The following is a 13,576-nucleotide window of genomic DNA, read 5'->3' on the forward strand; positions in this document are numbered from 1 at the left end:
ATAAGATTGTATTCCTTTGATCTTTGACTTGTATATTTTTTCTTTTGATTTGTATAATTTAATTGTTAGTAGTAGTTAAATTTTATTGATCACTGAGTTTCAATTTTAATAATGATGTATAGGATGCCCTTTTCAGAAACTGCCCCCAAACTAACTACTTTTGAAAATCAAGGATAAAGACTGTTGAATATAAGTTTGTTATTAAAGAATAAGTGTATTTCAGCTGATGAACCTGTCAGAACAGTATTGGATAGAAAATTATATACCGAAGACATATTTTTAGTGTATTTTCTGAATATATGTAATTACTAGTTTATAATTGAACAGAAAGAGGTTTATAGTTTTGAGCATCTGGTTTTCTACAAAATTAATTTTAGCCCTGGGCAGGTTTGTGGCGATGCATAGAAGTGTAAGTGGACGAGTATTATTGATGGTGACCACGTCAGTCACTCACCGTGCTGACCCTCTGGGCAGTCGAGTGTTGCCAGCTCTCCCTCTGTGGGCTGTGGCTTGTGGGTGATGACTGGCCTCTCTCCCTAGAAAGGAAGATGAGTCATTATATCCTTTATGTGACATAGCTTGTGTGGTATTAACATTTATCATCTTTTCTTAAATCATCTAATATATGGTCATCTTTAACGTTGAGATGAAATGTATTTATATAAAACTCTTTTCCCATTTAGAAATCCAAAACAAGGGAATTTAAATCTTTTTTTGTTTGTTTTATGGAAAGGATTAAGGTAAGTTAACATGGGCTTAGGATATGTCCTTGAATAAAGTTCACTTTATTATTTTTAAAATCCTGCTTTAATTACTTGTAGCCTTCTGCTTCTGGCAGATGAAATGACTGGTATTGAATTACTTTTTTGACATAAACAACTAGAACTCTGGACAAAACAGATGAGGCAATGCTTTCAGATGGTGTCTTACCACTCAGTGCAGGACTGTGACCTCGAGAGAAGAGAGACACTGTAGAGTCCTTTCTGAAGGTGAACAGTTTGAAGCCTACCTAGATGGCAGTGGTCTTGCTGACATGAGGAGGCAGGTAATGGGGGTCAGGACAAATTTGTGGAGTAGAATAGAGGGAGAGACAGGGAGACCAAGGAGTTGGTGTGGTTATGTCTCAAGACACTGGCTGTGGGCTGGGCCACGCATGCTCAGAGGGAGGCTCTGTGAAGCCCACCTCAGAAAGTCTGTTGCAGGACCAACAGATGAACATAGAGGTTCATAGAGAACCAGTGAACTTAAAGAGAAGCCAATAAAAACTGTAAAACCTTAAGGAAAGGGATCGTGTTATAAGAAAATGAACAGAACCTTTGTGACATGTGGAGCAATATAAAATTGATAGAAGAGAAGAGAATGGAAAAAGGAGTATTTGAAGAAGTAATGATAGAAGATTTCCCAATGTCACGAAGAAAAGTCAACTTAACAGATTCAAGAAATCTGTAAACCCCAAGAAAAACAAATATAAAGAGAGCCACATGTTATAATTAAACTATTGATTACCTTAGATAAAGTTTTCAAAGTTGTCAGAAAAAACAAAAAGATACGTTACATATAGGGAATATATGTATACTATATGAATTATGGCTAATATTTCATCAGTAACAGCGGAGGCCAGAAAGACAATGGATGTCATCTTTAAATTTTTGGAAGAGAAAAAATCATGTGGTAAGTTAGTATGCTGCACTAAGTTAAAAATGTCCTTCAAAAGTCATGATGACATAAAGACAATTTTCAGATAAACCAGATCTAAAGCATCTGTTGCCAGCAGAACTGCACTACAAGAAATGCTAAAGGAAACCCGTCAAGCTTGAGAGAAATGATAACAGAGAGAAAATCAGATCCATAAATAGCATAGAATAGTATCAGAAATGATAAATATTTAGATAAATATTTTTAATTTATTTCTTTAAAAGACAACAAATATAAAAATTATGGCATTGCATTATGTGTATTATATCACATAAGATGTAAAACATATGGACAAGAAAATGTATGAATAAATGAATCATATTGCTATAAGATTCTTATATTTTACATGAAGTAGTACAATATTAATTTTTTAAGTAGATTGCAATAAGTAAAGGATGTGTTTATAATCCCTACAAAAACTATGCAAGATAGCTCGAAGAGGTGTAGCTTTGAACCAGCAGAGAAAATAAAGTGACTCTAAAGAAAGTAAAAGAGAAGAAATAATTGTATAAAAATAATAACTGACAAATTAGCAGATATATCATGATGCTATAGAAAATCCTAGAAAACCAATAATTATAAACATTCGAATCAAAAGCTATATATTGTTAGACTGGATTAAAAAAAATCAAAATCCTGATATATACAATTAAAAATCAAAGAAAGGAGAGGGGCCTGGCTGGCTTAGTCAAGAGAGCACGTGACTCTTGATCTTGGAGTCATGAATTTGAGCCCCATATTTTGGGTATAGAGCTTAGTTAAAAAAAATAAAGAGAGGGGCGCCTGGGTGGCTCAGTCGGTTAAGCGGCCGACTTCGGCTCAGGTCATGATCTCACGGTCTGTGAGTTCGAGCCCCGCGTCGGGCTCTGTGCTGACAGCTCAGAGCCTGGAGCCTGTTTCAGATTCTGTGTCTCCCTCTCTCTCTCTGACCCTCCCCTGCTCATGCTCTGTCTCTCTCTGTCTCAAAAATAAATAGATGTTAAAAAACAATTTAAAAAAAAATAAAAATAAAGAGAGATACATGGATCGATAAAGAAGATGTACACACACACACACACACACACACACACACACACACACGGAATTTATGCAGCCATAAACAAGATGAGATCTTGCCTTTTGCGACAACATGGTTGGACCTAGAGAGTATTCTGCTAAGTGAAATAAGTCAGACCGAGAAAGACAAGACAAATGCTGTGTGATTTCACTCATACGGAATTTAAATACAAAACAAATGAATAAACAAACAATTAAAAAGCAGAATCAGAGCTGTAGATACAGAGAACAAACTGGTGGTTGCCAGAGGGTTGGCGGAGGGGGTTGGGCAAAATGGGTGAAGGGGAATGAGAGGTACAAGTGTCCAGTTATGGAATGAATAGCTCATAGGAATGAAAAGCACAGCATAAGGAATACAGTCAGTGATAGTGTAATAGTGTTCTACGGTGACAGATGGTAGCTACATTTGTGGTGAGCCTGGCATAACAGCATAACATGTAGAGATGTTGAATCATTATGTTGGACACCTGAATCTGATGTAACGCTGTGTGCCAACCACAATCAAAGAAAAAAAAATTAAATGTATGTATAAATTCACCATACTGCTCTATGGTGTATTTGAAAGCTACTAAGAGAGTAAATCCTAAAAGTTCTCATCATAAGAAAAAGAAACATCGTGTATGTGTGGGCATCTGTATGAGATGATGGATGTTAACTAAACTTATTGTGATAATCATTTTACAATATATCAGGTCAAGGTATTATGCTTTACACCTTAAACCTATACAATGCTGTATACCAATTATATTGCAATACAGTGAAAACAATTTTAAAAATATCAAAGATAGAGACATGTACTGTGCCAACAACAAACATCAAACATGCTATGAATATTAGACAAAATAGAAATCAGAGAAAGAGTATCGCCATTTACAAAGGGAAATGTTTTTAAAATGATAAAAGAGTCCATTCAAAAAAATCTGAATGTGCATTCCGTTATTAACAGTTTGAAGATATATGAAGCAAACCAATAGCCCTAGAGGGAAAAATGGGTAAATTCACAATCAGCAATTAAAAAAATTTTTTAATGTTTATTTATTTTTGGCAGAAAGAGACAGAGCATGAGTGGGGGGTGGGTAGAGAGGGAGGGAGACACAGAATCCAAAGCAAGCTCCAGGCTCTAAGCTGTCAGCACAGCTGACGTGACCTGAGCTGAAGTCGGACACTTAACCGACTAAGCCATCCAGGTGTCCCTCACACTCACAATCAGCATTTTTTTTTAACGTTTTTATTTATTTTTGAGACAGAGAGAGACAGAGCATGAACAGGGGAGGGTCAGAGAGAGAGGGAGACACAGAATCTGAAACGGGCTCCGGGCTCTGAGCTGTCAGCACAGACCCCGATGCGGGGCTCGAACTCACAGACCGTGAGATCATGACCTGAGCTGAAGTCGGCCGCTCAACCGACTGAGCCACCCAGGCGCTCCACAATCAGCAATTTTAACAACTCTTCATAATCAGTAGGAAAATCAGCCAAAAAGATGATTAGTAAGGGTGTAAAATAGTTAACACTTTAAGCCAAATCAACATGACTGTTACTTATAAAACAATATACTAAAAACCTGAAAAATAGATTCAAAACAATCTCAATTAAAAAAATCTTAATTTTTTAAAACAAATTGATAAGCCAAAATGTAAATAGAATGTAAAGGACCCATATATAGAAAGCAGTGATGGTCAAGAAGAACAAAGTTGGAAGACTCAACCTACCTGACTTTAAAATTTGCTATAAACCTATAGTAATCAAGGCAGTGTGGCTTGGCATAAAAATAGACACACAGATTAAAGGAATAAAAAGTACACGATAGATTCACATGTTGCTGGTCCATTAATTTTGGACCAAGGCATGAAGGCAATTCAAGGGACTAAAGAAAATCTTTTCCACAGATGGTATTGGAACACTGGATCGACATAGGGGAAAATAAGACTTTTGACCCCTATTTCACTCCATTCACAAAAATTAATTTGAAGTTGATCATAGACATAAACATAAAAGCTGAACTTGTAACTTTCTAGAAGAAAACATGGGAGAATAGCATTGTGACCTTGAAAGAGGTAAAGACAATATACAGAGGCATTAACCTGAAAGAAAAAAAAATGATAAATGGTAGTTCATCATATGAAAAAAATTCTGTTTATCAAAACAAATTTTGCAACTGAAAAGGCAAGACACACACTGCAGAAATTATTTGCCTTATATCTTCCTGACAAGGGACTTGTACTTAGAATATTTTAAGAACTAATATAAGCCGATAATTGAAAGACAAATAGTGCAATTTAAAAGTGGTACCTGGTTGGCTTAGTTGGTTGCGTGTCTGACTTGATTTCAGATTGGGTCATGATCCCAGGATTGTGGGATCGAGCCCCATGACAGTCTCTGCACTGAGTGTGGGGAGCCTACTTAAGATATTCTCTCTCTCTCTCTCTCTCTCTCTCTCTCTGCCCCTCTCACCCCCCCTTCTGTGCTTTGTTTCTCTCTAAAAGATAAAAATGAAATGGGCAAAGGACTTGAAGAGATACTCACACAAGAACATATGCAAATAACAGTAAACATATGAAAAATATTCTCAGTTATTGTTCATCAGGAAAACGGAAGCTAAGATCACAATGAAATCCTATTTTCTGCTCTTCAGAATAGCTAATGCTAGAAGACAGACATCTCAAATGGTGGTGAGATGTGGAGCAGCTGGTGCACTCACACGTTGTTGGCAGAATGTAAGACAGTACAAACGCTTAGAAAAAACTGGCAGTTTCTAGGAAATGTAAACATATATGTACTCCGCTCCAGAATTCCACTTCTTGGTATTTACACAATAAAAATGAAAATATATGTCAAACAAAAACTTGTTCACAGTTTTTCTAGTGATTTTTTTCATAATATTCCCAAACTGGACACAACCCAAATGTCCTTCAAGGGAAGGAGAGAAGAATAGAGACAGCATAAACTATGGATACATTGAATAATGTGAGTGAACTTCAGAAATATTATATGGAGGGAAAGAAGCCAGATGTAAACTTCTAGAAGGAAACATGGAAGTTCTTACTTTTATAATATATTTATTTGAAGTTCAAGGACTTTTATTGTGATAGAAATCAAAATGGCAGTTCCTTATGGCTGGGGGAGGTGGAAACGAAGTTGAGTAGAATGTGGCAAGTGAGAACTTTCTGGAATGGTGGAAGTTTCTGGATCTCCCCTGGGTTGTTGGCTAATGCAGTGTATACATTTATTAAAAGTCATTGAATTGTATACATAAGATCTTTGCATTTCACTGTGTGTAAATGTTTCTTTAATTAAAAAGATGTTTAGGTATTCAGTTGTAGGTTCCTTTTCGATACACTAAAGGTCTGAATGGTTCTGGTGTTTCCCATTTAAGAAAAAAATGTTTTTATGTGTTGCAGAGTTACCTGCTAATTAGCTTTCCTAGTGCATTTTGATGGCTACCAACATTATATTATACTGTCAGAAGTCTTAAGTCAGCTCTGCATTTTGTCCTTTCATTAAAAGCTGTGTTAGTGCAGAGACCATTTCTTCCATCTTGTTAACCATTATGTCCATTCTCTGTAATGGCCAATTGATTGTTAATAAATTTCTCCTGGACTCCTGAAAAACAGGTAATTAGACTATTTTCCTTTCAAGGTCTGGCTTTCCTTATCTTTTGATCTGAGCATCCTGTTCTGAGGATTTCTGGCTATGGGGAACACACACACACACGTAATCCCCTGCTAGAGGTTCAAATACTTTGTTTACCAGGCAGATAATTTGACAGAATAGTCACGGGGCACAGACCTGTGAGCGGAAGATGCTTGGGCTGCCTTCGTGGCTCTGCAGGTTGCAAGAATGGGAGGAGGGCCCATGACGGAGACAAAGCAGAGCTGTGGAAACTACACCAGACAGAAGCTGCACCCATTCTACACCTTCCTAAAAACAATCATCTGGAATGCTCTTCTTTACTGAGTTTCCAAATCAACTGGCAATATTTATGCTTAAAACTTGCAAGTGTGGTCATAAATTGGAAAGTACTTAATTTCAAGCCATGACAGCACTCTCAACAATAGCCAAATTGTGGAAAGAGCCTAAATGTCCATCAACTGATGAATGGATAAAGAAATTGTGGTTTATATACACAATGGAGTAATACATGGCAATGAGAAAGAACGAAATATGGCCCTTTGTAGCAACGTGGATGGAACTGGAGAGTGTGATGCTAAGTGAAATAAGCCATACAGAGAAAGACAGATACCATATGGTTTCACTCTTATGTGGATCCTGAGAAACGTAACAGAAACCCATGGGGGAGGGGAAGGAAAAAAAAAAAAGAGGTTAGAGTGGGAGAGAGCCAAAGCATAAGAGACTCTTAAAAACTGAGAACAAACTGAGGGTTGATGGGGGGTGGGAGGGAGGGGAGGGTGGGTAATGGGTATTGAGGAGGGCACCTTCTGGGATGAGCACTGGGTGTTGTATGGAAACCAATTTGACAATAAATTTCATATATTGAAAAAAAAAAGAAAAAAAATTTCAAGCCATGACTTATAATAGTTTACATTCTTGGTGATCCATGCACGAACACGTTATTTTAAACGTTTTGTATTTGGCATACTTTAAAAATAAATGTAACAGCCCCATGAAGCTCTTTGACTCCTTTAGGGATACATTTCCGTATTTTTCATAATGGATTGATTTAAAGGGAAATCACACAATAGTCAGCACCCTAGTGGCAGTGATTATGACAGCGGTGTGTTAAAATTAAAAGGTGAAAGGCCTCCCTGCCTGCCCTTCAATGAACTATGAACTCCTTCAACTTCTCCTTTCTCAGACCTTGAGACCACACAGCCCAGAACCCCATCTGCCTCATGTACGTCTGAATGTGCTCCTCATCAGAAAGGCAGCCCTGAAAGGGTATGGGAAGGGGGGGGGGGTCTCTCTGCTGGGGGCAAGTGGGCCCATGTGGCAATGGTACTGGCTGGCTCAGAGAAATGTGGAACTCCGGGATGCTATTTTTTGGTCATTGTAACCCCTGTGACTAGGACTTAGGGGAACACAGTGGTGGCGGTGGTGGCCATTTCTCTTCTTCTGCTTCCTGTAGTGCCTGCTGTCCTTGCTGTTCAGCTTGACATGGTAGACCCTGTGGAACTTAGTTTCAGAGAGCATGGCTTGTTCATGATCCAGTCGTAATGAAGCACAGTGGATGGAATTTCAGTAGGAAGAAGGGGTAAAACACGGCATGAATGAGATGCAAAAGTAAACTCTGAAACTGGAAAATCTCACATGTAGTTACCTACATGTAAACCAATCAGAATCCCTAGATAGGTAGGGTATTGATGGCCTCAGTGACATCCCAGTTTGGAGGTATAGACATACATCTGTGAGCAAGCTGGTGGGGAAAACTGACCTTTAGTTTCCAGAGTCTGTGTAGTGAAAACTGGCAAAGCAGTATTTTACAGCATCGGTCCACGTATACACTAGAATGACTCTATAATTTCAAGTATATGACTATTTCTGGAAGAACAAAAGCGCTCTTCTAGGACCCTTCAATACTCATTATAAAACCTCTCCTTTTATCTTTTCCCTGATATGTCCCAGGCTTCACCAATGTGAAAGTCCCCAAAATACAGGTAATTGCTGGAGAAGAAAAAGGCACTGTAAAATTGAGAATGTATGCCTTCTAAGCCATTGATCTGAAGTTGCCAGCTATAAAATCTTGGCAAAATATTGCTTCTGCTAAGTTGTATATTTTATAATGGAGAAAAATCCAGAGAATACACAAATGTCTATTCGGCTCACCTAAAAAGACACCGTGGCTTTCCTCAGCTGCCGCTAAGGTGCTGGTCCTTCCGAGGAAGCTAAGGTTGCCTTGGGGTGAGGCCCTCACTTCATCTGATCACTAGCACGGCTCCCGCACCCTGCAGCACCAGCTCCGCACTTGACCACACCATGGCCTCCGTCTCCTCTCGGAGCTTGCCTGCATCTACTTGGCCCTCATCCTGCACTACCCTGAGGTCCCAGAGGATAAGATCAACGCCTTCATTAAAGCAGCTGGTGTAAATGTTCAACCTTTCTGGCCGGGTTTGTTTGCGAAGGCCCTGGCCAACGTCCACATCCACATCGGGAGCCTCGCCTGCAATGTAGGGGCTGGTGGACCCGCCCGGGTGGCAGCCTGTGCTGCACCAGGGAGTGGTCCTGCCCCCTTCACCACTGCTGTCCCCGCTGAGAAGAAAGTGCAGGCAAAGAAAGAGGAATCTGAGCAGTCTGATGATGACATGGGCTTTGGGCTTTTTGACTAAACCTCTTCCATAACCTGTTCAATAAAAAGCTGGACTCTTAAAAATAAATTAAATAAATAAATAGACATCGAAAAGCTGAAATCTAAACAAACAAATAAATAAAGATACTATTAGCTTCTTTTTGGAAATTATGGCTTTTGTATATGTCATTATTAGGAGCTCTGATTTCTTTTAAAGTATTCCTGGAATAAGAATTACAGTTCAAGGGGCTGAACCTAAAACCAGTCGAGACTGGAGCTAATTATGTGGAGCCCAGTCTTCAGAAGTTACCCAAGCCCTGTCCTGGGCTCTGTCCTGTGCTCCAGTCTGTCCTCTCCTGTCCCCGGCTAGGCTCTGCCTTAGGATGAATTGCCCTCCGTGGGTGTCTCAGAGCTCTCAGTACCAGCGCAACTGTTATTAATCCCACTGCCCATTCTTGATGTCATTTCCTGAATTTTGGATGAACCTTGACACCCAAGGACCTTTAGATTCCATCCCTGTCCAGTCCCTTCTCTGGAGTCAATAGACCAGGCTAACACACATCCCTGCAGAAATATCTGGACCAGGAAGGCTGAAAGCAATCACAGTTTTTCTTTATATAGAGCTTTACATGATTTATCAACTCAATTTTCTATACTTGTATATTGAGGGGAAAAAAAGAAAAAGAAAGGCCAAATTAGATACTTTTCTCCTAGAAAATTGAATGTGTATTATGCATGTGGACATATTTATTTATGATGTACGTTCTTCCATTTACTGGACTTGTGGTAGCTTTCATATCTTTTTAAAGTGCCAGATAAGATATTTATATCTGCATCCCAAATGTCTAGCCTAGTGCTTGGTATATGGTAGATACTCAGTAAATGTTTGTTAAATCAAATTGAATTTTAAAATAGTGCAGAGATGGTTTATAGGAAGGAAGTGATCATGCCAGATGTCTGAATGCAATAGAATCTTATCATTGGGCCATTAATTTGACTCTGAGCTTCCTAAATTCAGCACAGTATTCCCTTTGTAATAAATGGTCCTGGATTTAGTTTCTGACAGAAGAGCATATAAACCTTACTTTGAAAGTAAAAGAATATAAAATTTATCTTAGCAGGCCAAATATAAAGAAGTGGTAAAACATAGTGTCCAGTATCTTAGACTGTGTTTTTCTTTTATACTTACATAAAAGAAGATGCAGAAATATTTTTAAAGTGAATAATTCTTATTTCCACACTCTCAATGGTAGAAGGCACAATACTACACCTCATTTCAATGATGGAATTCTCTGTAGACCAGAGATAATGCTGTCTAGGAATCCTCTATTTGTATTCCAATTTAATATAATAGGACTTGTATAATTTAAATGAATGGTTTCCTATTAAACTATCACTTTCAAATATTAGTATTCCTGGCAAGTTCCCAGTGCCAGTCAGTTCGCAATTCTCCAGCAAGTACCTGTAGCTCAGTTAGTCTTGGTTTCTAATTGACAGAAACAATCTCAACATGAGGAGGCACCACTGACAATCAGTGATGGGTGGATTAGGAGCCTGACTTGTGTCCTTACTTGGAGAGAAGCCAGTTCATTTCAGCACAAGATTGAGACCCAAGGTGGGTGCCTGGGTGGCTCAGTCTGTTGAAGAAGCCACTCTAGATTTTGACTCAGGTTATGATCCCAGGGTCGTTGTGGGATCAAGCCCTGTGTCAGGCTGAGCATGAACATACTTGAGATTCTCTCTCTCTCTCCCTGTGCCCCTCTCGCCTGCTTGTGTATGCACACTCTTCCTCTCTCTCTCTAAAAAAAAAAAGATGGAGACACAAGGGAGCTTTCATGGGGAAGCTAATGGAAAACAAGTCAGTGGCCCTTCTCTGCACTTAGAATATAAATTAGAATGTAAATACTTGAACATATGTTTTCTACTGTTTGTTTTTTAGAAAATTTATTATGGAATATTTCTAAATTCCTTAAAGATTTCTTTTCAGAAAACATCAAATAGGAAAGAATGAAAGGGAAGTTTCATTGTATTTCAAGTCAGACAAAAAAAATTCCTGGATTATTCCTTCACGACCTACTAAAATTTTGTTGGTGGATCTCCATAGCGTAAAGAGGAAGTACAAATTCTTTGCATGCTCCTTTCACTCCAATTCTATTCTTGCTGTCTCTGTCTCCCTTTACCCATCCTCCCCGTTCTATCTAGCTTCTCACATTCCCTGTGAAGCACACACATCTCATCCCAGCAGTCTGTGCTCCATGGTGGCCTGCTCAGCCTTTGGCATACCTGTGTTTTCTAGTCTCCACGTGTTTTCTCACCTAATGACTTCTTTCTCTCCTTCCTATTCTCACCTGTCAATGGCCTGCCAAAGACTTCCAGTTCAACACCCCTATGTTTATAGTAGCATTATTTACAGTAGCCAAATTACAGAAGTAGCCCAAGTGTTCATTGATAGAGGAATGGATAAAGAAGATGTGATATATATATATATATATATATATATATATATATATATATATAAATAAATGTGTGTGTGTGTGTGTGTGTGTGTGTGTGTGTGTAGGAATGTTATTCAGCCATAAAAAATTATGCAGTCTTGCCATTTACAATGACATGGAGAGAACTAGAGAAAAACACCATATGATTTCTCTCTTACGTGGAATTTAAGAAACAAGTGAACAAAGGCAAAAAAAGAGAGAGAGAAAGTGAGAGGCAGAGAGAGAGAGAGAGAGAGAGAGAGAGAGAGAGAGAGAGAGAGACAAACCAGAAACAGGCTCTTAACTATAGAGAACAAACTGATGGTTACCAGAGGGGAGGTAGGTAGGTAGGGGATGGATGAAATAGTTGATGGGGATTAAGGAGTGCACTTGTCATGATGAGCACTGGGTGATGTATGGAATTGTTGAATCAGTATACTGTGCACCTGAAACTAATACAACCCTGTATGTTAACTATACTGGAATTAAAATAAAATTTTAAAAAAGATACTTAAAAAAAGACTTCCAGTCATAATTTATATAGTTCCTCCTTGAATCCTCTTAGTAGAGTAAATCTTTGCATTTGATTTATCCTTCTATAGTGTCTTTACCACCACATTATTTCTTTAGGTGTATATTCCTGTTCTACACACAAGATTGTAAATTCCCAGAGAACACAGTATTTTAATCAGCTTTTATTCTACCTAGTCCAATTCCTTGCTCATAATAGATTCTCTGAAAATATTTATTGAGGTGAGTTTATTTGAAGAATTTTGACAAAAACTACCTTTCCTCATTCAGCATTTCTAATTTTGAATTGCACAAAATATATCATAATGAAAAATTATGAACACTAAGCACCCTGCTCAGGAGTTCATTAACAGATATGTCTTTCTATTCTGAAAGTTTCCTGTAGAAATTGAGTCAAAGAAATCTATGAATTGCGTAGTTAGGATTCTTGAGAGGACTCGAAGATTTTACCCTTCCCAAAATACACAAACACATACCTTTTTCCCTTTTGGGTCATGTTCCAATATTTGTATCAGCTTGTTGTGAGTGAACTTTTACATGGATTCTTGGATTACTTTTCTTTCCTGGAAATCCACGTGGCCTCTCTTCCTCCTCAGACTTTAGGAGGTCTAGCAGGACCAGGGTTGGTTTGAAGGAAAAGGATGCAAAGGCTTCAATAGAATGATTTCATTCCTTGAATATGTTTTTTGTATGTTTCAACTCCATATCACACTGGCAGGCCTTACAGACCAAATCAGGACATGTGTATAGAGGAATATATTCTTGTCTAGGACATGGGGAGTATAGTTGATTCTTGGCTCATATAAGTAAATTAAATAATTAAAATAATTAATAACAATCAGTTAATAATTTTAATAACTAAATGATTGTATTTATTATAATTTATTTTACATAACAAATAACAAAATTGATTTGGTAGTAAATAATTAGTAAATTGAATGAGTAAATTAAAAAAGTAACACTGACTCTTATTTTTATAAGGTTTAATACCCAACAAAAATGCATTAGTGAAGCTGATAGGTGGGTTAGGCAGTCTTCCTAATAACTGTAAATTCACTCTGACTCCAAGACAGTAATATGTGTTTTGGACATAGGCTGACTTGAGTTTGAGTCCTGGTTCACTGACTAGCCATTTGACCTTGGGCAACGTAACAGCTTCTGAGCTTCAGTATTCTGATCTATAAAATAAGAATATTGACACATATCTTTGGAGATTATTCATATGCTTCTATTTCACAGCTTTTAGAAAGACATTCTTAAATGCTTTCATATAAAATTTAAAATCACTTTATCCAGTAAAAACATCCTACCTGCTGGTTTCTAATAAAAACTGGATTCAACTTATGTATAAGAAAACTCGGTGTGTGTGTGCGTGCGTGTGTGTGTGTGTGTGTGTACATGATATTAAATCTGTCCATCCAAGAAAAAAATTATATCTTTCCATTGGTTCCCATCAAGAAGATTTTCATTTTTTAATAGAATTCCTGTCTTTCTTGCTAAATGTGTTCCTTAACATTTTCTTGTGTTTTTCCATTTTTTTCCAGTTGACAATAAAATATATTCTGATTTATATTTTCAA

The 13,576-nt window shown here is 37.9% G+C and overlaps 2 protein-coding genes across 2 annotated transcripts in view; both read left to right on the forward strand.

Annotated features, from left to right (window-relative positions):
* Positions 1–13,576, forward strand: part of NKAIN3 (sodium/potassium transporting ATPase interacting 3) — a 710,683-nt gene that overhangs the window by 138,667 nt on the left and 558,440 nt on the right. The window lies entirely within an intron of this gene.
* LOC102969761 (60S acidic ribosomal protein P1-like) lies at positions 8,679–9,032 on the forward strand (the record flags this gene model as incomplete). The annotated part of the gene is made up of 1 exon (XM_042973604.1): positions 8,679–9,032. A coding segment is annotated over one exon (354 nt), but the record flags the coding sequence as incomplete, so codon positions are not given.

The sequence above is a fragment of the Panthera tigris genome, chromosome F2, assembly GCF_018350195.1.
Source record: "Panthera tigris isolate Pti1 chromosome F2, P.tigris_Pti1_mat1.1, whole genome shotgun sequence".
Classification (NCBI taxonomy): Eukaryota; Metazoa; Chordata; class Mammalia; order Carnivora; family Felidae; genus Panthera; species Panthera tigris.